At 43.0% G+C, this 24357-nt stretch overlaps 1 protein-coding gene and 1 non-coding gene across 9 annotated transcripts in view; one reads left to right on the top strand and one right to left on the bottom strand.

Annotated features, from left to right (window-relative positions):
- BTRC (beta-transducin repeat containing E3 ubiquitin protein ligase) overlaps positions 1 to 21132 on the bottom strand; it is a 210334-nt gene extending 189202 nt beyond the window's left edge. For 3 of the 8 annotated variants that reach the window (XM_033185266.1, XM_033185262.1, XM_033185270.1), the window contains exon 1: positions 20498 to 21034. In XM_033185266.1, the coding sequence (XP_033041157.1) occupies positions 20498 to 20932 (435 nt within the window). In that variant the 5' untranslated portion in view covers positions 20933 to 21034. The other 5 variants (XM_033185296.1, XM_033185287.1, XM_033185277.1 and 2 more) reach the window with 5 other exon arrangements.
- Positions 3879 to 3979, top strand: LOC117069957. The gene has a single exon (XR_004431737.1). It is a non-coding gene; the product is annotated as a small nucleolar RNA U13 (small nucleolar RNA).
- Positions 21133 to 24357: the final 3225 nt, after the last annotated feature.

Below are 24357 nucleotides of genomic sequence, written 5' to 3' on the forward strand. Positions count from 1 at the left end.
GAGGAACTACCAGTTTTATTGTGATGTGATTTTAATGTAGTACCTCAATGGCCACATTCTGGGATGTTGCTATTGTCCTTCCACTAGATATACTTACTTCTAAGTGTTATAGCTTGCTTATTTTCCTACTCCCATAGCTCACTATTTCTCTAGCTGCAAACAGCCTACAGAAGTAAATTGTTTTCTGAAACCAACTTATTACCAACTAGTTGGAATTCTGAGAGTCCAAGCCTTGGCCGTGAGACGTGTCTCATTCTGCCATCACTTGTTGTTGAGATGGAGTCTAGCTCTGTTGCACATGCTGGAGTGCAGTGGCGTAATCTTGGCTCACTGAAACCTTCGCCTCCCGGTTTCAAGCGATTCTCTGGCCTCAGCCTCCCAAGTAGCTAAGACTACAGGACTGGGCTACCACACGCGGCTAATTTTTTTATTTTTAGTAGAGGCAGGGTTTCATCATGTTGGCCAGGCTGGTCTCAAGCTCCTGACCTCAGGTGATCCGCCTGCCTCAGCCTCCCAAAGTGCTGGGATTACAGGCATGAGCCACTGCAACTGGCCTGCCATCACTTTTGATTCCAGTTAATTCAGCTCCTTCCTGCTCTGTTTCCCAAGTACAAGGCCTCACCTTTTACTCTGGTTCTAGCCACATCATTTCCCCCACTTCCCCTGTGTTGATACACTGGCCAGCAAACAGTGGACTAGATATTTTGTCAAAGCATGATCCTGAGAAACACCAGCATCAGAAACATCTGATATGCTTGTTAAACATGCCAACTTTTCAGGCATACCAAGTAAAGGGGAAGGGGGGGAAAGAACTAAGAATCTGTACTACATTTTAACATGCATTCCAAATAATTCCTATACAGGGTAAAGTGTAGAACTATTACAATAGACACTAATCAGTATAGTCTGAATGAATCAATTATTTAGTTTCTTGGTAGGTTTCCCAGTTCCACTTGTGAGTTCAAGCTTGAAGCAATGTTTTGCCACCTGTTTCTAGTACTCACTAATGCTTTCTGCCTATTGATCTCCCCACAATATCTGCCCCAGACTCTCTGCCATTATTCTCCCACTGAATGTATACCCTTGTATATGAGTCACTTTTTGCACTGCTATAAAGAAATGCCTGAGAGTGGGTAATTTATAAGAAAAGAGGTTTAACTGGCTCACGATTCTGCGGGCTGTACAAGAAGCATAGTGAATTCTGCTTCTGGTGGTTTCTCCTTCTGGGGAGACCTCAGGAAACTTAAAATTCATGGCAGAAGGCAAAGGGGAAGCAGGCACATCTTATACGGCCAAAGCAGGAAGAAGAGAGGTGGACAGAGAAGGTGCCAGACACTTTTAAACAACCAGAACTTGTGAGAACTCTATCACAAAAACATCACCAAAGGCAGAAATCCACCCCCATGATCCAAACACCTCCCACCAGGTCCCACCTCCAACGCTGGGGATTATGAGACATGAGATTTGGGTGGGTGCAGAGACAAATCATATCACCTTCCCCTGCTAAATTCCCGAGTCCACAAACCTGGTTGAGTTGCCAACAGACACCTAGCTCAATTTCTTTTCCTCAACTCTTAGTCACCCCACAGCACCTGGCCACTGTAGCTTTGTGCCTCCTTATCTGGCAGATTTCGACAGTGGCTATGAAATTACTCAAAACTGAATCCTGATATTTTTTTCATATAACAATTTGAGTACAGCTGTTCCAGAGAACTTCAGTTCAGCCTACTTTTTATGCAGATAAACTTTTCTTAACCTCTTATTATGGATACTTCTAAATATAAAAAAAGTACAAAATAATATATAATCCCCATCTAATCATCACCCAGCTTTCCACCTTCCAAATTTCATACATTCTATCACTTTGCCCATCTTTTTTTTGTTTGTTTGTTTTTTGGGAGACATAGTCTCGCTCTATCGCCCAGGCTGGAGTGCAGTGGTGCGATCTCGGCTCACTGCAAGCTCCGCCTCCTGGGTTTATGCCATTCTCCCACCTCAGCCTCCCGAGTAGCTGGGACTACAGGCGCCTGCCACCATGCCCAGCTAATTTTTTGTACTTTTTAGTAGAGACTGCATTTCACCGTGTTAGCCAGGATGGTCTCAATCTCCTGACCTCGTGATCTGCCCGCCTTGGCCTCCCAAAGTGCTGGGATTACAGGCGTGAGCCACCACGCCTGGCCCTGCCTATCTTTATTTATATGACTATATCTTAAAGTCTCCTTATTACAGTTAGGGACTATTCCAATATCTTCACCCACCAAATACTCATTTTCCCTTATCTACCTACTGCTTTGATAACCCTCTAATTGCCCTGAACATGACTGATGCCAGCTAAATTTTATTCTTTTTCTTCATTTGTTCTACCCTACTCTCAGCAACCTTCTTCATTCTGTCTCCAGAATATCCTTGAATATCCTTCCTCCTTTTCCATACCTGCTGCCCCAGCTCAAGCCCAGTCTCTTGCCTAGACTATTACATACTTTAAATGGCCTCCCTGCCTCTCTGTTACCCCTCCCTATCTAATCCACTCTAAAGCACTACAGTGCTCTTTCATCTTTGTTGTTACTGTCCCCAGTGGAAATCAGATTCAAATGTAAACTACAGATCTTTCAGGAAAAAGTATTCACATGTTTATAGCTTGTAAAGGGGCCACAGACCTCAGATTTAAAACCTCTGTACTATTAGCAACAAAGAGGATTAAATTTTTAAAATAACACCTAAAGACATCTAATTCCTAGGAATAATTTAACAAAAGATATTTAAAGACCTCTATACAGAGAAATTTGAGACCTAAATAAATGGAAAGACACATCGTTTTCGTGGACTATGAAACTCAAAAGTGTTAAGATCTCAGCTCTCCCAAAACTTATATATGGATTCAATGCAATTCCAATAAAAATCAAAAAAGTATGTTTTGTGGAAACTGACTAGCTAATTCTTTTTAAATTTTTGGAAACGGAGTTTCCAAAAAAAAGGCTGCAGTGCAGTGACACAGTCTCCACATACTTCAACCTCTGCCTCCTGGGTTCAAGCAATTCTTCTGCCTCAGCCTCAAGTACCTGGGATTACAGGCATGCCCCACCATTCCAGGCTAATTTTTGTATTTTTAGTAGAGATGGGGTCTCATCATGTCGGTCAGGCTGGTCTCCAACTCCTGACCTCAGGTGATCCGCCCACCTCAGCCTCCCAAAGTGCTGGGATTACAGGCGTGAGCCACCGCGACCGGCCTAGCTAATTCTAATACACATGAAAATGGAGGCAGGGCACCATGGCTCACGCCTGTAATCCCAACACTTTGGGAGGCCGAGGCAGGTGGATCACATGGTCAGAGAGTTCGAGACCAGCCTGACCAACATGGTGAAACCCCATCTCTACTAAAAATACAAAAATTAGCCAGGCATGGTGGTGTGCGCCTATAATCCCAGCTATTCGAGGCTGAGGCAGGAGAATTGCTTGAACCCTGGAGGCAGATGTTGCAGTGAGCCAAGATTGCGCCACTGCACTCCAGCCTGAGCAACAGAGCGAGACTCCATTAAAAAAAAAGAAAGAAAAAGAAAATGCAAAAGGCCAAGATAGCCAGTGCAATCTTGGGGGAGGGGGAAGCTGAGGGGCATATACTATCAGATATCAAGAATTGTTATTATATAAAAATACAGAAACTAAGACAGTGTGGTATTGGCACAAGAAGAGACCAATGGAGCTACTGAGACAATCCCAAAAGGAGGCCCATATATATATATATACACACACACATATATGTATATATATACATTAATATGACAAAGATGACCCTGCAATGCAACAGAAAAAGAACCATCTTTTCAATAAATAGTGCTGAATAAGTTGGCTATAGAAAGAAAAGGAAAAAAAGAATTCTGATCCTTTTGTAGTTTGTAAGCATGACGACTGGGTTTTCATCCTCATGTGTGAGGTGTGCCTCCCTCAAACCTTGTTACATAGGCACATTACCTTTCTGGCATGGAGAAAGAAAAAAAAAAAGAATGCTGACCTCTACCTCACACCATATGCAAAAATTAATTCCAGATGGATTGCAGAGCTAAATGCAAATTGTAAATAAAATTTCTCACGGACTTGAAGAAGTATCTGTAACACATACGAATAGCAGCATTATTCACAAAGGTCAAAAGGTAGAAGCTTCCCAAGTGTCTGTTGACAATAAATAAAACATGGTATATACAAACAATTAAATATCATTCAGTCTCAAAAAAGGAAGAACAGGGATGAAACCTGAGTACATTAAGTACAATAAGCTAGTCACAAAAAGACAAACACTGTATGATTCTACCTATATGAGGTATCTAGAGGAATCAAATTCATAGAAAAAAAAAAAATAGAAGGCTGGGCGCAGTGGCTCATGCCTGTAATCCCAGCACTTTGGGAGGCCAAGGCGGGTGGATCACCTGAGATCAGGAGTTCAAGACCAGCCTGGCCAACATGGTGAACCCCATCTCTACTAAAAACATAAAAATTAGCTGGTGTGGTGGCACACACCTGTAGTCCCAGTTACTCAGGAGGCTGAGGCAAGAAAATTGCTTGGCGGAGGCTGCAGTGAGCCAAGATCGCACCATTGCACTCCAGTCTGGGCAAAAGAGCAAGACTCCGCCTCAGGGGAAAAAAAAAAAAAAAACACCAAACAAACAAAAAAAAGAATAGTGGTTGCCAGTAGCTGGGATAAGGGAGACATGGATAGTTCGTCTAATGGGTATAGAGTTTCAGTTTTGCAAGACAAAAAAGTTCTAGAGATTATATATGCACAACAGTATGAATACACTTAACACTACTGAACTCTACACTTTAAATAATTAAAATGGTAAAATTTACATTACATGTATTTTACCACAATAAAAAATGTTTAAAACTTGTATGTATACGTGTATATGTATATGTGTATGTGTATGTGTGTGTCTGTGTGTGTAGATAAACAAAATCAACATCTTGGTCCAGTGAAGTGGTGCACACCTATAACCTCAGCATCCCAGCACTTTGGGAGGCTGAGGCAGATAGACCACCTGAGCCCAGGAGCTCGAGACCAGCCTGGACAACATGGAGAAACCTCATCTCCACTAAAAATGCAAAAAAATTAGCCAACATTTGGTGGCACACGCCTGTAGTCCCAGCTACTGGGGAGGCTGAGGTGGGAGGATCCCTTGAGCCCAGGAGATCAAGGCTGCAGTGATCCTAGATGGGAGGGAGGGAGGGAGGGAGGGAGGAAGGGAGGAAGGGAGGGAGGGAGGAGGAAGGAAGGAAGGAAGGAAGGAAGGAAGGAAGGAAGGAAGGAAGGAAGGAAGGAAGGAAGGATCTGTATGATCTTGGGATAAGCAAACAGAAAAAGTGCTAACCATAAATTAAAAAATTGAAACTCTTGACTACATTTTGACTACAATAAACCTCTACTCATTTTGTCAGGGCCAGGCAAAAGAGACATTTGCAGGATCAGCAGAGGTCTTAGCACAGGATGACAGAGTACCACCAGGATAAGGAAGAAGGGGCAGGCACGATGGCTCACAGCTATAATCCTAGCACTTTGGGAGGCCGAGGCGAGTGGATCACTTGAGTCCAGGAGTTTGAGACCAGCCAGGGCAACATGGCGAAATCCCATCTCTACAAAAAATTAGCCAGGTGTGGTGGCAAGCACCTGTAGTCCCAGATGCTCAGGAGACTGAGGCAGGAGGATCACCTGAGCCCAGGAGGTTGAGTGAGGCTGCTGTGAGCTGTGATTGTGCCACTGCACTGTAGCCTGGGCAAAAGAGTGAGACTCTGTCTCAAAATAAACAAAAAAAAACAGGATAAGGGATATGTCCATACAGAAATATGGCAGGCAACATGGCAGCCCTGCACAGAATGTTGAAGTCCAAATGTGATGCGGAAAGCAATCTGGCACAGGTATCGAAGAAGGGTGTTCATGAAAGGGTATAGGCCAGCAATCTGACATGGGGTTTTGGAGCCTAAATAAGTCAAGGATGGCATCTATATAGTGGATGTGGGGAACAGCAGCAACATGAGAGTGGTCACATAGAAAGGGGCTGATTGACTAAGAAAACATGTTGAGGATAATGAAAGCCACGTCACTCACTGTCAGAAAACGGAGTCACAATTATGAAATTATTGAACGAATCCTGTGGTATTGGACTGGAATTGGGGATATCAGTGTGAACTCATGCTTTTAAATAATACATAAGATAAAATAACAATGTAAATGTGCAATATGCACCTGTATGTGTGGTGTGTCCAGTATGATGGCTTGGGAGCAGTGACACCCCAATAGCAATAAGCACATTTAACAACCAGATTTGAACTTCTACATGTCATTCTCTACTAAAAGAAACTACTAAAAGAGCTTCTCGGAGAAATCACTAATTCCAGGGCTAGGGCAAAAAAAGTACAAGAAGAGCCTGGAATATCTTTCAGTAAATAAGAAAATGCTCAATGACATCAAAAAGCAGAGGACGCAGTTTGAATGCCTTTCCCACTGGCCAAATAGGGAACAATTCAAGCATCAAAATAAATAATGAAGCTGGGCACACAAAAAATAATGAGGCTCATGTCTCTCAGCGCTTTGGGAGACCAAGGTGGGAGGATGTTTGAGCCCAGGAGTTGGAGGCTGCAGTGAGCTGTGATAACAACAGTGTACTCCAGAGCCTGGAAAAGAGGGCAAGATTCCATCTCTTTAAAAATAATAATAATAATAATAATAATAGTAATCACAATAATAATAATCCAATAGGGGAAAAAAGGCCAAGACTTGAACACTTCAACAAAAGAGTATGTCTAAACAGTCAATAAGCCTAAAAAGGTGCTTGTTTACAATAGTCATTAAGGAAACACAAATTAAAACAGTGGGAGAGTACCATCATCCACTAGAATGGCTACAACGAAAAAGACGATGTTATTATTATTATTATTTTTTTTTTTTGAGATGGAGTCTCACTCTGTCACCCAGCTGGAGTCCAGTAGTACCATCTAGGCTCACTGCAACCTCAGCCTCCCAGGTTCAAGCGATTCTCATGCGTTAACCTCCTGAGTAGCTGGGAATACAGGTGCCCGCAACCACACCCAGCTAATTTTTGTACTTTTATAGAAGCGAGGTTTCACCACGCTGGCCAGACTAGACTCAAACTCATGACCTCAAGTGATCTGCCCGCCTCAGCTTCCCAAAGTGCTGGGATTAGAGGCATGAGCCACCATATCCGGCCCCAAAAAAGATGATATTAAGTGAACCCTGCAAGAATGTTCAGCAACTGGGACTCCTATACACTGCTAAAGAAAGTATAAAATGAAAAACATTAGCTGAGTGTGGTGGCACATGCCTGTAGTGCTAGTTACTCAGGAGGCTAAAATGAGAAGACAGTTTGAACCCAGGAGTTCGAGGTTGCAGTGAGCCATGATCATGCCACTGTACTCCAGCCTGGGCAACAGAGTGAGACCTGTCTCTAAAAAAAAAAAAGAAAAAAAGAAAAACAGTTGTATAGGTTCTACTAAAGTGTCTTAGTCCATTTATGGTGCTATAATGGAATACCTGAGGGTGGGTAATTAATAATTTAAAAAAAGGTTTATTTGGCTCACAGTTCTGCAGGCTGTACAAGAAGCATGGTGCTAGCATCTGATCCTGGTGAGAGTCTCAAGCGGCTTCCACTCATGGTGGAGGGCGAAGAGGAGCTGCATGTGCAGAAATCACATGCCAAGAGAGAAATCAAAAGAGAGAGGAGGGAGGTGCCAGACTCTTAAGCAACCAGCTCTGGCAGGAACTAATGGAGCGAGAACTCACTCATTTCCAAAAGGATGGCACCAAGCCCTCCATGAGGAATGCACCTCCATAATCCAAACACCTCCCACCAGGCCCCACCTCCAACACTGGAGATCAAATTTCAACATGAGACTTGGTGGGGCCAAACAAGCTATATTCAAACCATAGCATAAAGCTAAACATTTTCATACCCCATGACCCAGCAATTCCATTCTCAGGTACATACTCAACAGAAACATGTACATATGTTTACGGAAAGACATGTACAAAATTATTTACAATAGCATAATTTAAAGTAGCCAAAAACTGGAAGTAACCCAAATGTCCATCAAAAACAGAATGACTAATCTGAATGATTAATCACAGTGGAATACATTAACAAGCATAAACACACCATACCTCCCACAAAAACCTGAGTGAATCATCTTACAAACAATATGGGACAAAAGATACCAGACACCAACGAATACACCCTGGAATGATTCCATTTAGATGAGCTTACATACCAATAACAGTAAAACTAATCTACAGATACTATAAGGGAGTGATTTCCCTTGGGAGTAGGGAGTTAGTAACCAAAGCGGGCATGAAGGCAACGTGTGGAGTACTGGCAAAGTTCTACTCCCGATCTAGATAATGGTTACGCAGATGTGTTCACTAGGTAAAAACTCACTGAGTTATACATAATTATTTGTACATATTAAAAATATGTATTTGTATATATATTTTACTTTAGTAAAAAAGTTCACATTAACGCATACATAAAGTACACTTGAACATTCTTCTTAAATATAGATCTAGGCTGGGCGCAGTGGCTCACGCCTGTAATCCCAGCACTTTGGGAGGCTGAGGCGGGTGGATCACGAGGTCAAGAGATAAGAGACCAACCTGGCCAACATGGTGAAACCCTGTCTCTACTAAAAATACAAAATTAGCTGGGCATGGTGGTGCGAGCATGTAGTCCCAGATACTCGGGAGGCTGAGGCAGGAGAATCACTTGAACCTGGGAGGCAGAGGATGCCAAGGCAGTGAGCCAAGACCACGGCACTGCACTCCAGCCTGGGCAACAGAGTGAGGCTCCATCTCAGAACAAAACAAAACAAAATTTAAAAAAAAAAAAAAAAATATATATATATATATATGTATATATAAAACTAGATTAAGTCCAAACTCCCTGGGCCTCCAATTTATATTTTCCTTCTTATCTGCTATGCTCAAATACCGATCTACCCACCTATAACTCACTGCACCTGCCCAACTTCTGATCTCCTGGCCTTTACCCAAGTTACTTCCTATTCTTGGAACTGCCCACCTCAGACACAAGTCTGTCAAAATCTATCTATTCTTCAAGGTCCAATACAAAACTTTCTTCTATAAAGCTTCTAAAAATCTCTCCAGTTAAAACTAATTTCTCCTTCCTTTAACTCAATTTACTTTTTCTATTTCCTCTCTTAAATTCTATAGTACTTTGTGCCACTATTTTAGCACTTAACAAAGTGTGCCTTAAGAGATATTTATAAATGCCTATCTCATTAGATTGTGAAACTCTAGAGAAGTTTTAATCAACTTTGTATCTTCACCCCCCTATTCCCCCATAATGTCTTCCCCTATATGTAACAATGCTTTGCAATCAGTTCATGCTCACATTTTTTATCAAATTACATTACAGGTACACTATCATGACCTCTCTTTGTCAACCCACTGATTTTTTTTCCTATACTTTATTGCCAAGTACTACTTAACAGAAAATGTGGTACTCCAGCACAATTTAGGATCATACAATCCTAAATTTCCTATGAAAACCTTGAATACATAAAGGGGTTTTATGGTGTAAATTGACAATTAACCCCTTACTTATACATGGCAATTTAGAATTTAACATGAACTGAAAGGAAAAACAGAGAGAGACCCTTTTTAAGTAGGTAAAATTAACAATAGCCCATTTTCTGCTTAAGAAAACTAGAGCTCAGAGTGAGGAGTCTGTTCAAGCAGCCACTGTCAGCCCACTGGCCAGTACACTTGCTACAATGTAGTCTGTGATCATTTTGTATTATAAATGCATATACTCAATATACTAAATTTACTTTTTAAGATTATGATATATATTCACTGTAGAAAATCTATAAAACATTAAAGAATTAAAAAAAAAAAGAAGGCTGGGCATGGTGGCTCACACCTGTAATCCCAGCACTTTGGGAGGCCAAGACAGGTGGATCACTTGAGGTCAGGAGTATGAGACCAGCCTGGCCAACATGGTGAAACTCCGTCTCTAATAAAAATACAAAAATTAGCCAGGTGTGGTGACGCACACCTGTAGTCCCAACTACTCGGGAAGCTGAGGCAGAAGAATCGCTTGAACCTGGAAGGCAGAGGTTGCAGTGAGCTGAGATTGTACCACTGTATCCAGCCTGGGCAACTAGAGCGAAATTCCGTCTCAAAAAAAATAAAAACAAAAAAAATTTTAAAGAAAAAAAGAAAAAGAATTAAAAAAAAGAACTATCACCCAGCCTGGGTGACAGAGTGAGTGAGACTGTCTCAAAAAGTTTTTAAAAAGGGCCAGACGCGGTGGCTCACGCCAGTAATCCCAGCACTTTGGGAGGGCGAGGCAGGCGGATCACCTGAGATCAGGAGTTTGAGACTAGCCTGACCAACATGGAAAAACCCCGTCTCTACTAAAACTACAAAATTAGCTGGGTGTGGTGGTGCATGCCTGTAATCCCAGCTACTCAGGAGGCTAAGGCAGGAGAATCACTTGAACCCAGGAGAAGGAGGTTGTGGTGACCCAAGATCACGCCATTGTACTCCAGCCTGGGCACCAAGAGCGAAACTCGGTCTCAAAAAAAATAAAAATAAAAATAATTTTTAAAGTAAAAAAGCATTAAAGAAAGGAAATATCACCTAAGTAATGCTTTTCTGTGTATTTACTAGTATATTTTCAGAATACCATTAAATATTTTGAAATATTACCCACAAACCAGCAAATCACAAATAACTTCGTTAACAGTTTGATATATATACAAGGATTTATGAATCTGTGCTACAAAAATATTTACCCACATGCTATAATTCCTGGATATCTGTCTCTATGACTTTTCAGCGAAAACATGAAAGTTTTCCAGACATCTAAATATATTAGCACCAGATCTTTGCAACCTTAAGTTTAGCTGCAGTGAAGAGATGGAAAAGCTCTTAAAACTGCTAACAACGGAGTTGTTGGGTTATCATGTATGACCTTGATACAAACTCTGTTATAGTTCAAATTCTATTACAAATGCCATTCCAGTGACATCAAGCTTATCAGTCCCAAAGATAGAAGAATAGCACTGTGGTATTGCTGAACTTCTCAGGGCATCACTGTGGAATAGTCAAGATTCTGATTATTTCTTTATGCTTTTTTCCTATATAACATGAAGAGAAGAAATCTGCTGTATTACATTGTGATTCTAGGAGCATCCAGTCAACAGGTATTATTCAGCAACCAATATGAAAAAGTACTACCAGGACAGTGCCAACAATGGAGAGCAGAAAGAAGAAAGCACAATAGTTGTCATAACAAGCATCTTACCATTCGTCTCTAAATCAACTGTACTAGATCAATGCAGTAGATTACTGTCATTGTAGTATTGTGCAAGTTACTCCCTGCCCTACTTGACTTTGGGCTTTTGACTTTGAGTAAGCCAAGTTTAAGATCATCCACTACCCAACAAACTCACAATTTCAAGAGAATAAATACCTATTGTTGTAAGACGCTGGTATTTTGTGATTCTAAACGCCAATAGCTAACTGATATGATACTATGAAAACAGTAAAGTCTTACTGCACTTTTTTGGTAATTTAAATAATCAGGAAACCTATATGTAAACCCAGACAGTAAATCTTCCACTCTGGCCACACCACTTGACTGCCTACCTCAGAGAGACATCTGTCAAAATCTATCTATTCATCAAGATCTAATATGAAGCTTTCTTCTACAAAGCTGCTAAAGAGCTCTTCAGTTAAAACAAACTTCCCGGCCGGGCGCAGTGGCTCACACCTGTAATCCCACCACTTTGGGAGGCCGAGGTAGGCGGATCACGAGGTCAGGAGTTCAAGACCAGCCTGGCCAATACGGTGAAACCCCGTCTCTACTAAAAAATATAAAACTTAGCCGGGCGTGGCGGCACACCTGTAGTCCCAGCTACTCAGGAGGCTGAGGCAGGAGAAATGCTTGAACCCGGGAGGTGGAGGTTGCAGTGAGTAGAGATTGCGCCACTACACTCCAGTCTGGGTGACAGAGTGAGACTCCATCTCAAAACACAACAAAACAAATCTATAGCACTTTGTGCTTCTATTTTAGCATTTACCAAAGTGTGCCTTAACAGATATTAAGGAAACATGCCACCATATCCCACAGTTTTCCTGCTCTTCAAAGAGGAAGTATACCGTATCTAAGTAAGGCTCTCAAGTCAGATTGCCTGGATTTAATCTCAGGATACCTGCTAGCACGACTTTGAGCAAGTTACTTAACCTCTCTGGAATAATTTTCCTTAATGAAAAATGGGGATAATAACAATACCGAATCCACCTCACAGGATTATTGGGAGGACTAAATGAAATAATATATAGAGAGCTTAGAACAGTATATTTAGAACAGCAAATAGTAAATGCTAAATAAATATAGTCAAACCTCCGTAGCTGCAGGGAACTGGTTTCAGGATCCTCCCCACAGGATACCAAAATTCACAGATACTCACAAATCTCTTATAGTGCGTTATATTAAATGGCACATAACTTACACACATTCTCCCATATATTTTAAATCATCTCTAGGTTACATATAATACTTAATATAATGTAAATGTTATATAAGTAGTTGTTATACTGTATTGTTTTTAATTCCCACTTTTATTGTTGTTATTTTTTATTGTCTCTTTCTCTAATATTTTCAATCAATGGTTAGTGGATATAGAACCCACGAATATGAGGGGCCAACTGTAATAGCTGTTAGCTATTCGTGGCTGACTGTATTAACAAAAATACAAAAAATTTCTTCTGGCTGGCCACGGTGGCTCACACCTATAATCCCAGCACTTTGGGAGGCAGAGGCAGGAGGATCACCTAAGGTCGGGAGTTCAAGACCAGCCTGACCAACATGGTGAAACCCCATCCCTACTAAAAACACAAAAATTAGCTGGGTGTGGTGGCGCGTGCCTGTAATCCCAGCTACTCAAAGGCTAAGGCAGGAAAATCACTTAAACCAGGGAGTCGGAGGTTACAGTGAGCCGAGATTGTACCACTGCACTCCAGCCTGGCGACAGAGGGAGACTCCATCTCAGGGGGAAAAAAAAAATCCAACTCAAAAGGTTCATTTTAGGCAGGCAGAAATTCTCTCTCCCTTAGCTCTGGGGCTTTTGCTCCCTTGCTTCCCAATCCCCACCTTGGCCACATATAAAGGTAATCCAGGAACTAGCAGGTAGTGTCTCAGAGAACAATCATATTCTTAGTTCAACAGTAATCCCAGTTATCTTTTTCACTTGGTTATCTCTAAGCCTTCTGTACAATGTTACAGCTGATCTTACAGCTCTATCTCAATCAGGCTACGGGAAACTAAAAGGAATAAGCCTCAGTCTATTCTAATTATTCAGAAATTCTCCCCAAGTACAGCGTAAATATTGTGGAACACTAGTTGAAACTGTTAAGATCCAGTGGACCCTTCCCATAGAGATTTCTCCCCCGCTCCATTGCCTATTTTAGAATGCTGAGATTGATTTATTAAGGAAAGAGAAAGTTTTATTTTTATTAAGTTGTTAAACTTTGGTAAATATTTTCTATTTCATCCTCAATGGATTCTCACTATACACATTTAGAAAGGACTTCTGTGCTAAATTAAAATATTGCTGGCCAGGCGCAGTGGCTCACGCCTGTAATCCCAGCACTTACGGAGGCCGAGGAGGGTGGATCACAAGGTCAGGAGATTGAGACCATCCTGGCTAACACGGTGAAACCCTGTCTCTACTAAAAATACAAAAAATTAGCCGGGCGTGGTGGCACATGCCTGCAATCCCAGCTATTCAGGAGGCTGAGGCAGGAGAACTGTTTGAACCCAGGAGGCGGAGGTTGTAGGGAACCGAGATCACGCCACTGCACTCCAGCTTGGGCAACAGAGTGAAACTCCTTCTCAAAAAAAAAAATTGCTAGAGCTGGGTATGGTGGCTCAAGCCTGTGATCCCAGCAATTTGGAAGGCTGACGCAGGAGATTCACTTGAGGCCAGGAGTTCCAGACCAGCCTGGGCAACACAGCAAGACCCCATCTCTACAAAAAAAATAAAAAATTAGCCAGGTGTGGTGGCACAAACCTGTAGTCCCAGCTACTTAGGAGGCTGAGGTAGGAGCACTGCTTCAGCCCAGGAGTTTGAGGCTGCAGTGAGCTCAACCTATTGATGGCAGAGCTGCGCTCTAATAAAATAAAATACACGCTAGAATGTAGGTGAGATTTAAAAAATATTTTAGGCTGCGAGTGGTGGCACGCACCTGTAGTCCCAGCTACTGGAGAGGACGAGGCAGAAAGATCACTTAACTCCAGCCTGAATTCAAGGCCAGCCTGAGCAACAGAGCAAGCAAGATCCCATCTCTAGAGGCCAGACACAGTAGCTAATGCCTGTAATCCCAGCACTTTGGGAGGCCAAGGCAGGCGGATCACCTGAGGTCAGGAGTTCAAGAATAGCCTGGCCAACATGGTGAAACCCCGTCTACAAAAATACAAAAATTAGCCAGGCATGATGGCAGGTGCCTATAATCCCAGCTACTCGGGAGGCTGAGACAGGAGAATCGCCTGAACCCGGGAAGCGGAGGTTGCAGTGAGTTGACATTGTGCCATTGCACTCTAGCCTGGGTGACAGGGCAAGACTCCATCTCAAAAAAAAAAAAAAAAAAAGATCCCATCTCTAGGCCAGGCATAGTGACAGGCCTGTAATCCCAGCACTTTGGGAGGCTGAGGTGGGCAGATCACCTGAGGTCAGGAGTTCAAGACCAGCCTGGGCAACACGGTGAAACCCCATCTCTACTAAAAACACAAAACTTAGCTGGGCGTGATGGCGCATGCCTGTAGTCCCAGCTACCTAGGAGGCTGAGGCATAAGAATTGCCTGAAAACAGGAGGCAAAGGCTGCAGTGAGCCGAGATTGCACCACTGTACTCCAGCCTGGGTGACAGAGTGAGACTCTGTCTCAATTAAAAGTTTTTTTTAAAAAAAAGAGATCTCTTTTCAAAGTTTATTTTCTAATTTAGCAATAAATAATTTCTAAAACTACTCAAAGTAGGAGTTTTACTCCACATTTAATAATTCACTTTTGATAATTTATGAAAATCTACTATAAACATAAACTTACAAAATTAGCAAAAAGAGGCCGGACACGGCAGCTCACGCCTGTAACCTCAGCACTTTCGGAGGCCGAGGCGGGCGGATCACCTGAGGTCGGGAGTTTGAGACCAGTCTGACCAACATGGAAAAACCCTGTCTCTACCAAAAATACAAAATTAGCTGGGCGTGGTGGTGCATGCCTGCAATCCCAGCTACAGGGGAGGCTGAGGAAGGAGAATCACTTGAACCTCGGAGGCGGAGGTTACAGTGAGCTGAGATGGCACCATTGCACTCCAGCCTGGACAACAAGAGCGAAACTCCATCTAAAAACAAAAACAACAACAACAAAATTAGCCAGGTGAGGTGGCGCATGCCTGTAATTCCAGCTACTTGGGAGGCTGAGATAGGCAAATCACTTGAATCCGGGAGGCAGAGGTTGCAGTGAGCCCAAGTTGTGCCACTGCACTCCAGTCTGGGCAACAGAGTGAAACTCAGGGTATCTCAGACAAAAAAAAAAGAAAATTAGCAAAAAGAATTACCACTAATTTCATACCCTAACACCTATAAGAGTACCCATAAAAGAAACTGTTTGAAAGCTAATTTAAACTGGGAATAGGTAAAGTATACACACAAACTCTGACAACTTAAACTAAGAACTGGTTTCAGATGTTCATCCCACCACCTGGTAATCAATTTCACTGATGTAAAGAAAATTCCATTACAGTAAAACATCTCACAATTTATTTTAAAATGTAATCTGTGTTTAGATACCTATGGTTTTTGAAGTAATTAAGCAAGCTTACTGAATCACATTAATTCACCCAGTATTATGTCTACAACGACATCATTAAGGGAAGTCATGCAGGAGATCATGTCAGTGCCTTCCAAAGTTAACCTCAAAAAAAGAGATGCCTCCTAAACATTCCTAGCATTATGACCCACAAACTTGGCTGATACTATTTTTATTTTTAGCCTGAACATCCAACTAGCATAGTACCTATGGTAGCAAGTCTCAAAAGGTGGCCCCCAGCAATTCCCCCTTCCCTGTTTTTGCATGCCACCCTTCCTATCAATAAGTAGAGATTATTTCTCCTTCCTCTGTAGTCGGCCTTGACTGGCTTTGACCCACAGTGACATTCCTGGACTTCCAAATCTAGGATTTAGAAGACTGGCAGTCTCTACTTCCTGTCTCCTGGAATGTCCTTTCTTAGAACCTTGCCACCACACTTTAAGGAAATTCAAGCAGCCACGTAGAGAAAGGCCCATATAGAGGAGAACTGAAGGTCTTTAGGCCCAGCTGAACTCTCAACCAGTGGCTAGCCATGTGAATGCGGCCACTCTGAACATTCCAACCACGCCCACACCTCAGCCAATACCAAGTGAAGCAGAAAAACCATCAGACTTGAGGGGAAAAATAAATCTTTTTTTAACCTAAGTTTTGAGGTGGTTTATTAAACAGCAAATATTTACCCTTTATACTGTTTCACTTATCACCTCTACAAATAAAACTTATACACATTCTAAAATTATTTCATCCATTTCAAGCTACTCTACTTGATTCTGGGATTGGCTGGACAAGAATATATTTATCCTGTTTTTAAAAATAAACATGGCTCAGCAAGGTAGCTCACGCCTGTAATCCCAAACTGGGAGGCCAAGGCAGGAGGATCCCTTGAGCTCAGGAGTTCAAAACCAACCCTGTCAACAAAGGGAGACCCTCATTCTCTACAAAAAGAAAAAAGAAAAAAAAAACAGCCAGCGAAGGGGCGTGTGCCTGTAGCCACTTGAGAGGCGAAGGCAGGAGGATCACGTGAGTCTGGGAGTTTGAGGCTGCAGCAAGCTGTGACTGCACTCTAGCCTGGGCAACATAGCAAAACCCTGTCTCAAAGGTGAAAACAAAAATAAAGTTCAAATTCCTCCTCAGTATGTCTTTCCACCCCCTATCTTAAATGTGCATGCAAGCGCACAGGTGTGTGTGTGTTTTGGGGCCTATATTCCCTTAATCATTTTCATTTCTCTTCTTAGGTTCTCTTCAAGTTTCCATTTATACTTTTGTTAAAAGTATAAAAAAGTAAAAAAAGTGTAAAAAGTACTAAGAAAGGTCCTTGAGGACCTGCTAAAGCTGAATGAGAGACATTAGCACATAAGTTAATGTAAACAGTTGCTTTCAATACCATTTATTTGTTTTTAAAAGTTAAACATTCTGCTTAAACTATTTAAGATAAGCTTTAAGTCTCGATTATGGGTGAATTATGGTCATCTCTGAATCAGCAGTCTTACTAATAGGATTTTATTGTAAAATTATTTATCAAGGCACATTAGTATAGCAATGAGCAAATTTGTGAGAGTATCCATTTCATTTTGTCATTTTAAACTAATTTTACATTTGTTTAAATCATGACATCTGTATCTGTATAAAAGTTGTCATTAGTGATTCATAATTGAGGGAAAGGTTAAGACCAGAACAAAGCCAGATAGTAACAAAAATGTGCATTTGATTAAAAGGATAGTTCTTCCATGTGTACTGTGCACTCATTATTTGATGCCAGCTCAAATATCTTCTTTTTTTTTTTTGGAGACAGAGTCTCGCTCTGTTGCCCAGGCTGGAGTGCAATGGCACGATCTCAGCTCACTGCAACCTCTGCCTCCTGGGTTCAAGTGATTCTCCTGCCTCAGCCTCCCAAGTAGCTGGAACTACAGGTGCGCACCACCACGCCTGGCTAATTTTTGTATTTTTAGTAGAGATGGGGTTTCACCATGTTGCCCAGGATGGTCTCGATCTCCCGACCTCGTGTTCCACCCGCCTCAGCCTCCCAAAGTGCGGGAATGACAAGCATGATTCACCATGCCCCGCCAATATATTCTTTTCTTAAAATTGACTCTGAATAAACCGACACGTTATAGCAGGGTAAATGGCACCAAAAGGAAGTTGTGACTTACTCAGATTCATAAGACTGTTACTGCACTGAAAGAGAATACCCAATTTCAAACTCTCCATTCTGTTTCTTTTATTAAGGTGTCATTCTGGTGACCCTATTCTAGTTGACCTTTTCTCAAACAGCAGCCAAAACAGCAGGCAAGGTCAATAATGAAAGTAACTAAAATTAAAAGAAAAAATTGGCTTCTCCCTATGGAAACTAATTCAAGATTAGTAATGTGTGGTGCCCTAAAAGCTGCAACTACTACATGGTCATCTCCAAGTCCACTTTAACTCAACCAGGAGGCCATTATCAAAACATAACTCACTGGAACAAAGCACAGATTAAGGAGCTGAGAATGTTACTAGGCTGAAGTCTAACCGAGAGTAAGAAGGATGATCTCATGTCTCTTTATGATCTGTAAATCACATTATTCCATAAATCTGACACAAGCGTCAGGACTAGGATGGAGTCAACCCTCTGCTGGGCGCTGCAGCTCACATCTGAAATCCCACCACTTTGGGAGGCCAAAGTGGGCGGATCACGAGGTCAGGAAATGAGACCATCCTGGCCAACATGGTGAAACCCCCTCTCTACTAAAAATTAGACGGGTGTGGTGGCCTGCACCTGTAGTTCTAGCTACTCAGGAGGCTGAGGCAGGAGACTCGCTTGAACCCAGGAGGCGGAGGCTGCACCACTGCACTCCAGCCTGGGCGATAGAGAGAGACTCCGTCCCAAAAAAAAAGGCCGGGCGCGGTGGCTCAAGCCTGTAATCTCAGCACTCTGGGAGGCCAAGACGGGTGGATCACGAGGTCAGGAGATCGAGACCATCCTGGCTAACACGGTGAAACCCCGTCTCTACTAAAAAATACAAAAACTAGCCAGCCGGGCGAGGTGGCGGGCACCTGTAGTCCCAGCTACTCAGGAGGCTGAGGCAGGAGAATGGCGTGAACCCGGGAGGCGGAGCTTGCAGTGAGCTGAGATCTGGCCACTGCACTCCAGCCTGGACGACAGAGCGAGACTCCGTCTCAAAAAAAAAAAAAAAAAAAAAAAGAAAAGAAAAAAAAAAGGATTCAACCCTCTAGGAAAACAAAAATAAGCAGTAACAGTTTTTTGACTTAATCTAATAACTTTCACTTACTTCTAAAGTCCAGTAAAATTTCAAGGTCTCTTCTTCATATTTAGAATTTTAATGTTGGGCAGAAATCCAAGAACCTTCTTCAGGCTCAGTGAAATTTTTTTAACGATACCCTTGAACTTTAGGTGTTTTTGAAAACACTAATGCAAAATAAAGTTTTAGTGAATTTGATTAGTTTCCAAAAAAGTATTCTTATAAATGGGGCAGTTTAAAGCCTAAAATTCAATTTCGTTAGTATCCATGTTTATCTGGATTTGTTATGGTATTTTAGGCAAAGATACAAAATAACTATTTTTTTAAGCAAAGGAGTAAGATTTGGAGTGACAAGTCACAATAACTTCTGAAAAGGCAAGACTTGACTGCAAATAATATCAACGTCCCTAAGGCCACCTGTTAAGCTTAAAGTCTATGCATTCCCATCATTCTTTAGTCGCAACCATAAAGTCTGGTTTCACACCTAGGAAATACAAAAAGTATCAGATTAAAAGCATCAAATATCAGACTATACAAGTTTGCCAAAGATAAGCACAGCAAAAAGAAAAGCGTGATACAAAGTTAAAGAAATATGTTCCAAGGGATTTAAACACACCCACAAAATCCAATCTTTGCTCACACTGTGCTTCAACCTAAAAGTGACGGGTAACCACAAATACTGACTTATCCCTGACTTACTTCCCTCTACCTACCTCCAACCTTTTTATCTCCTAAATTTCTCAACTGATCTCATCACTTCTTATGGGTCTCTGCAACTCTCATCTCCGCGGCCTTTCCTTTCCCAGAAAATGATACAAAGCACCTGGCCTCCACATTTTACGGTCCCACAATTTACCTTTAAATTTTGTTTTGCTTACCCTATTAGATACTCATTTTGACCCAATCTCCTGTACCCATGTTTCCCTGACCAATCTGCCTCTTACTTTTCATCACCTTTTCCTTACTATAGTATTTAGCTTCTCCTTTCAAAGTAGCGTTATATACCTCTCTCCCTGACATTTGTAATTCTAGCTTACAGTCAACACCCTTTTCCCCTCCCAGGGACTGTCATTATAGCCCTAGGTCCTCATTCCCAGTCCTTATCTTCCTTGAGGCCTCTTCCCTTCCAGAGTTTGTCAACAGTAGTTTGGCGAAGCTGGGATTCCACCCTCAAGGCAAAGGCTATCCTCCCTCCCTCATTCTACAAAACTATAAGCCTCTCACCAGCCCTAGCGTTCCCTCCTCCACCCTTAAATCCATCTGCATCCAGCCCTGCCCGTTCCCCTCTACCTACCATATCTGTCTTCACTCTATCCCGCAGTCCCCTTCCCCAGTCCTGAATGCACCTCCTCTCCAGGGCCTTACCGGTAACCCTGACACTGGGAAGGCCCCGCCAGCGGCCTCACGGCGTTTCTCCACAGAGCTTCCTCCGCTCTTCAGTAACAGTCCCCACGCCCCTTTCCCTCCAGGGCCCCGCGCGCCGCTTGGAGCCCCCTCCTCGATTAAGCTTCCGCTGTCACTTGGCCTCTCATCCACAAGATGGCGGAGCTGCTGCCCCCACCCTGGGTCCGCTCCGCAACCCCTAGCCTCCTTTCTGAAGCTCCCATCCCATTCCTCCAGCTGCCCCGCCGCCAGCCTCGGCCCAGGGTCCCGCTGCCCGGTCCCGCAGTGGGCGGGCGGCACAGGCCCGAGCTCAACGACGCCGCCAACGCCAACGCCTCTGCCGTTCCCCGGCCTCCACCGTCTCCTCACCATAAACTTGAGTGCTTTCTCTTGCAGCACCGCCTCGGCCGGGTCCATAATCGCCAAGGCCACTGGGTCCGCTCTCCGCCGGGGCCGCCCCTTTGGTGCCAGGCCGCAGCCAACGCAGTGCCCGGATCCCGCCTCCTCTTCCTTCCCCCCGCCCTCTCTTACCTCTCAGGCACAGGCTTAGGGGCCAAGGAGAATCGGCTTTCTCGGTGCGCAGGCGAAAGCCCACTGGCTCACGGGATTTGTAGTTCTGGAGCTTCCCGCAGAAAAAAACTGACGCTACGCGGTGAACCGCAACTCCCACAGTTCACTGCGGCAGTGTTGCGGTTGCCCACAAGCCAGATTTAGATAACTTGCCATTAAGCATAGGAAATTGGCTGATGGGAATTGTAGTTTACAGCCCCTAAGGATGAGAAACGGGAGGGGCACGGGTGTCTCCGTGGTTACCGAGCGACGCCAGTAGCGGCTTGCCTGGCATTTGTTATCAAGATGGCGACCAATGCCTTACCTGTAGCCCAAATACTAAGAAAAACTGTGGCAAGAATCAGGGGTCCTAGGGCCTGCCTAACTGTGGTTTTAGGGAGCTGAACGTCCCCAAATTTCATATATCTGGCGTCTGCAGGTTTGCGATCCAGAGTAGCTGGGTCAATGGGCACCAGGCAGCAGCTGACAGAACAATGCAGAATTTCAAGGTCCTCCTAAGCTATCGCCACCCACACTTCTCCCAAGGAATCTTTTCTCCCCTACAGCAAGTCAGGGCCGAATAGAACTCGGCTCAAGAAATTATTGGTATTGAGAGTTCAAAAAGCGCATAGCTTGCTATTGCTAACTGTGGGATATAAGCCCTGCACTAAGGGTCAAACAGGTACTTACAAAAGTCCTTCAACGGTGTAATATAATGGCCTCCAGCAAACAAAGCATCTAAGTATTTTCTTTGGCCTGAAAAGGTACAATATGGGTTTATTTTGTAAACTGGGTCTACCTTAGGAGGAGAAAACTCTAGGGTTCGGTTAAAAGTGACCTAGGGCCAGGCACGGTGACTGACACTTGTAATCCCAGCACTTTGGGAGGCCGAGGCGGGTGGATCACCTGAGGTCAGGAGTTCGAGACGATCCTGGCCAATGGAGAAACCCCCGTCTCTACTAAAACTACAAAAATTAGCCGGGCCTGGTGGCACACGCCTGTAATCCAAGCTACTCGGCAGGCTGAGGTATGAGAATTGCTTGAACCCGGGAGGCAGAGGTTGCAGTGAGCCGAGATCATGCTACTGCACTCCAGCCTGGGCAACAGAGCCAGACTCTGTCTAAAAAAAAAAAGTGAGTTAGATTGTGACAGCCTTGTACAAAATATCTGAATTTATAAAATAATTGAACTAGGAAAATACTTTTTCACTTATAGGAAAAATCTCCATTTTAAACCATCTTATTCATTCAGTCATCCAACAAATAGTAAGCATATAACCGTGTGCAGACATCATCTCAAGAAGTAGGGATTTATCACTACTTGGGTGGCTAAAATCTCAGACTTTACCCCTATACAATTAATCTGTGTAACCAAAAACCACTTGTACCCCAAAAACTATTGAAATAAAAATAAAATTAATTAGACAAAAAGAAAAAGAAAGGGGATTCATTGATGAACAAGACAGACCCAGTTATTTCTTCGTGGCGCTTACTCTTTCACTCTGTTGATACCTTGTCCTAGCCCCTATGTCCACAAAACTCAGCATGATACTTACTACATAATAGGCTTTCAGTTAATAAAAAGTTTTGCTCTTGAATTTAAAAAAAAAATTCTACACAAGTGCAAAATGGAGAAGACTTCAAATGCATTCGTATGAAAACTAGCTGGAAGTTTTCAGAGGACTAAGGCAGTAACATGATGGAGTCACAAAAAATAAATAAATAAATATATAAATAAATAAACAAACTAAAAGATGAGGTGTGATGATGGTGCAGCCACTGGAAAAGAGTATTCCAGGCAAAGGTAACCGCATTTTGGTGATTGATTCTGAGAACCAAAACAAGGTCAGTGGGACTTTAGAGGAAGAGTGACCCTAGATGAGACTGCAGAAGAGTATGGGGCTCTATAGGTAAGCCATTATTTAGGCGGCATAAACTGGTCAGATGAATCAGCTGACATGCTTTCTAACTGGTATCAGGGCCTGTACCTTACCAGCTATAAAATACCTTGACTTTCACTCCAGCTTATAGGCCAAGTTAAGGCATTTGGACTGTATCCTGAGAGCTGTGAGAAACTAACTGAACAATTTTAAACATGGTCAGATTTGCGTTTTCAGAAAATCAGAGTCCAGGGTGGAGGAGAGATTAAAATGGAGCACAGCTGGAAGCTTGGGAAAAGGATTATGGGGTTGCTGAAATCTTCCTGGGAGAGATGATGGCAGCTTGAATATGGTGGTGAGAACAGAAAGTAGATGGATTCCAGAGATACTAAGGAGATAGAATCAGTGGAGTATGGTGATTAGATGTGTCATGGATGATGTCAAAAGGATGTGTCAAAGATGACTTCTATGTATCTGGCTCAGGTAACGAATGAAGGATTCCTTTTTTTTTTTTTTTTCTTTTTAAGACAGAAAGCAGAGTAGAAGGGGCAAGTGGTAGGAGGATAATCAGTTCTCTTTTTGGACATATTGCTTCAAGGTGCCTGTGAGATTTCTAAGTGGATTCAGATGTTGGGGAGGCCATTGGATATTCGAAACTGAAGTTGGAGAGAAAGACCTGGGCTACAAATAGGGATTCCAGCATATGAGTGGTAAATGAAACCCCACTCCCGCTTCTTCCCCTGAAAAGAATGAAATCACGTAGGGAGCCGAGCGTGGTGACTCACACTGGTAATCCCAGCACTTTGGGAGGCCAAGGTGGGTGGATCACCTGAGGTCAGGAGTTCGAGACCAGCCTAGCCAACATGGTGAAACCCTATCTCTACGAAAAATACAAAAATTAGCTGGGTGCAATGGTGCTCACTCAGGAGGCTGATGCAGGAGAATCACTTGAACCCGGGAGGTGGAGGTTGCATTGAGCCGAGATCACACACTACACTCTAGCCTGGGCCACAGAGCGAGACTCTGTCTGAAAAAAGAAAGAAGAAAGAAAGAAAGAAAGAAAGAAAGAAAGAAAGAAAGAAGAAAGAAGAAAGAAAGAAGGAAGGAAGGAAGGAAGGAAGGAAGGAAGGAAGGAAGGAAGGAAGGAAGGAAGGAAGGAAGGAGAGAGAGAGAAAGAGAAGGGAAGGGAAGGGAAGGGAAGAGAAGAGAAGAGAAAAGAAATCACTCAGGGAAAGCATAAACAGTGAAAAGAGCAACAGGCCTAGGATAGCATTCTGAAGAACCATAAGATTTACAGGACAAGCACAGGAAGAGGAGCCTACAAAGCTACAAAGGAGCCCAAGAAGTGACCAGAGAGGTAGCAGGAAAGTCTGATGAGTAAGGATCATGTTGGGGCTGGGGGGGTGCAGATGCC

The sequence above is a fragment of the Trachypithecus francoisi genome, unplaced genomic scaffold (assembly GCF_009764315.1).
Source record: "Trachypithecus francoisi isolate TF-2019V2 unplaced genomic scaffold, Tfra_2.0 Contig01579, whole genome shotgun sequence".
Lineage (NCBI taxonomy): Eukaryota > Metazoa > Chordata > Mammalia > Primates > Cercopithecidae > Trachypithecus > Trachypithecus francoisi.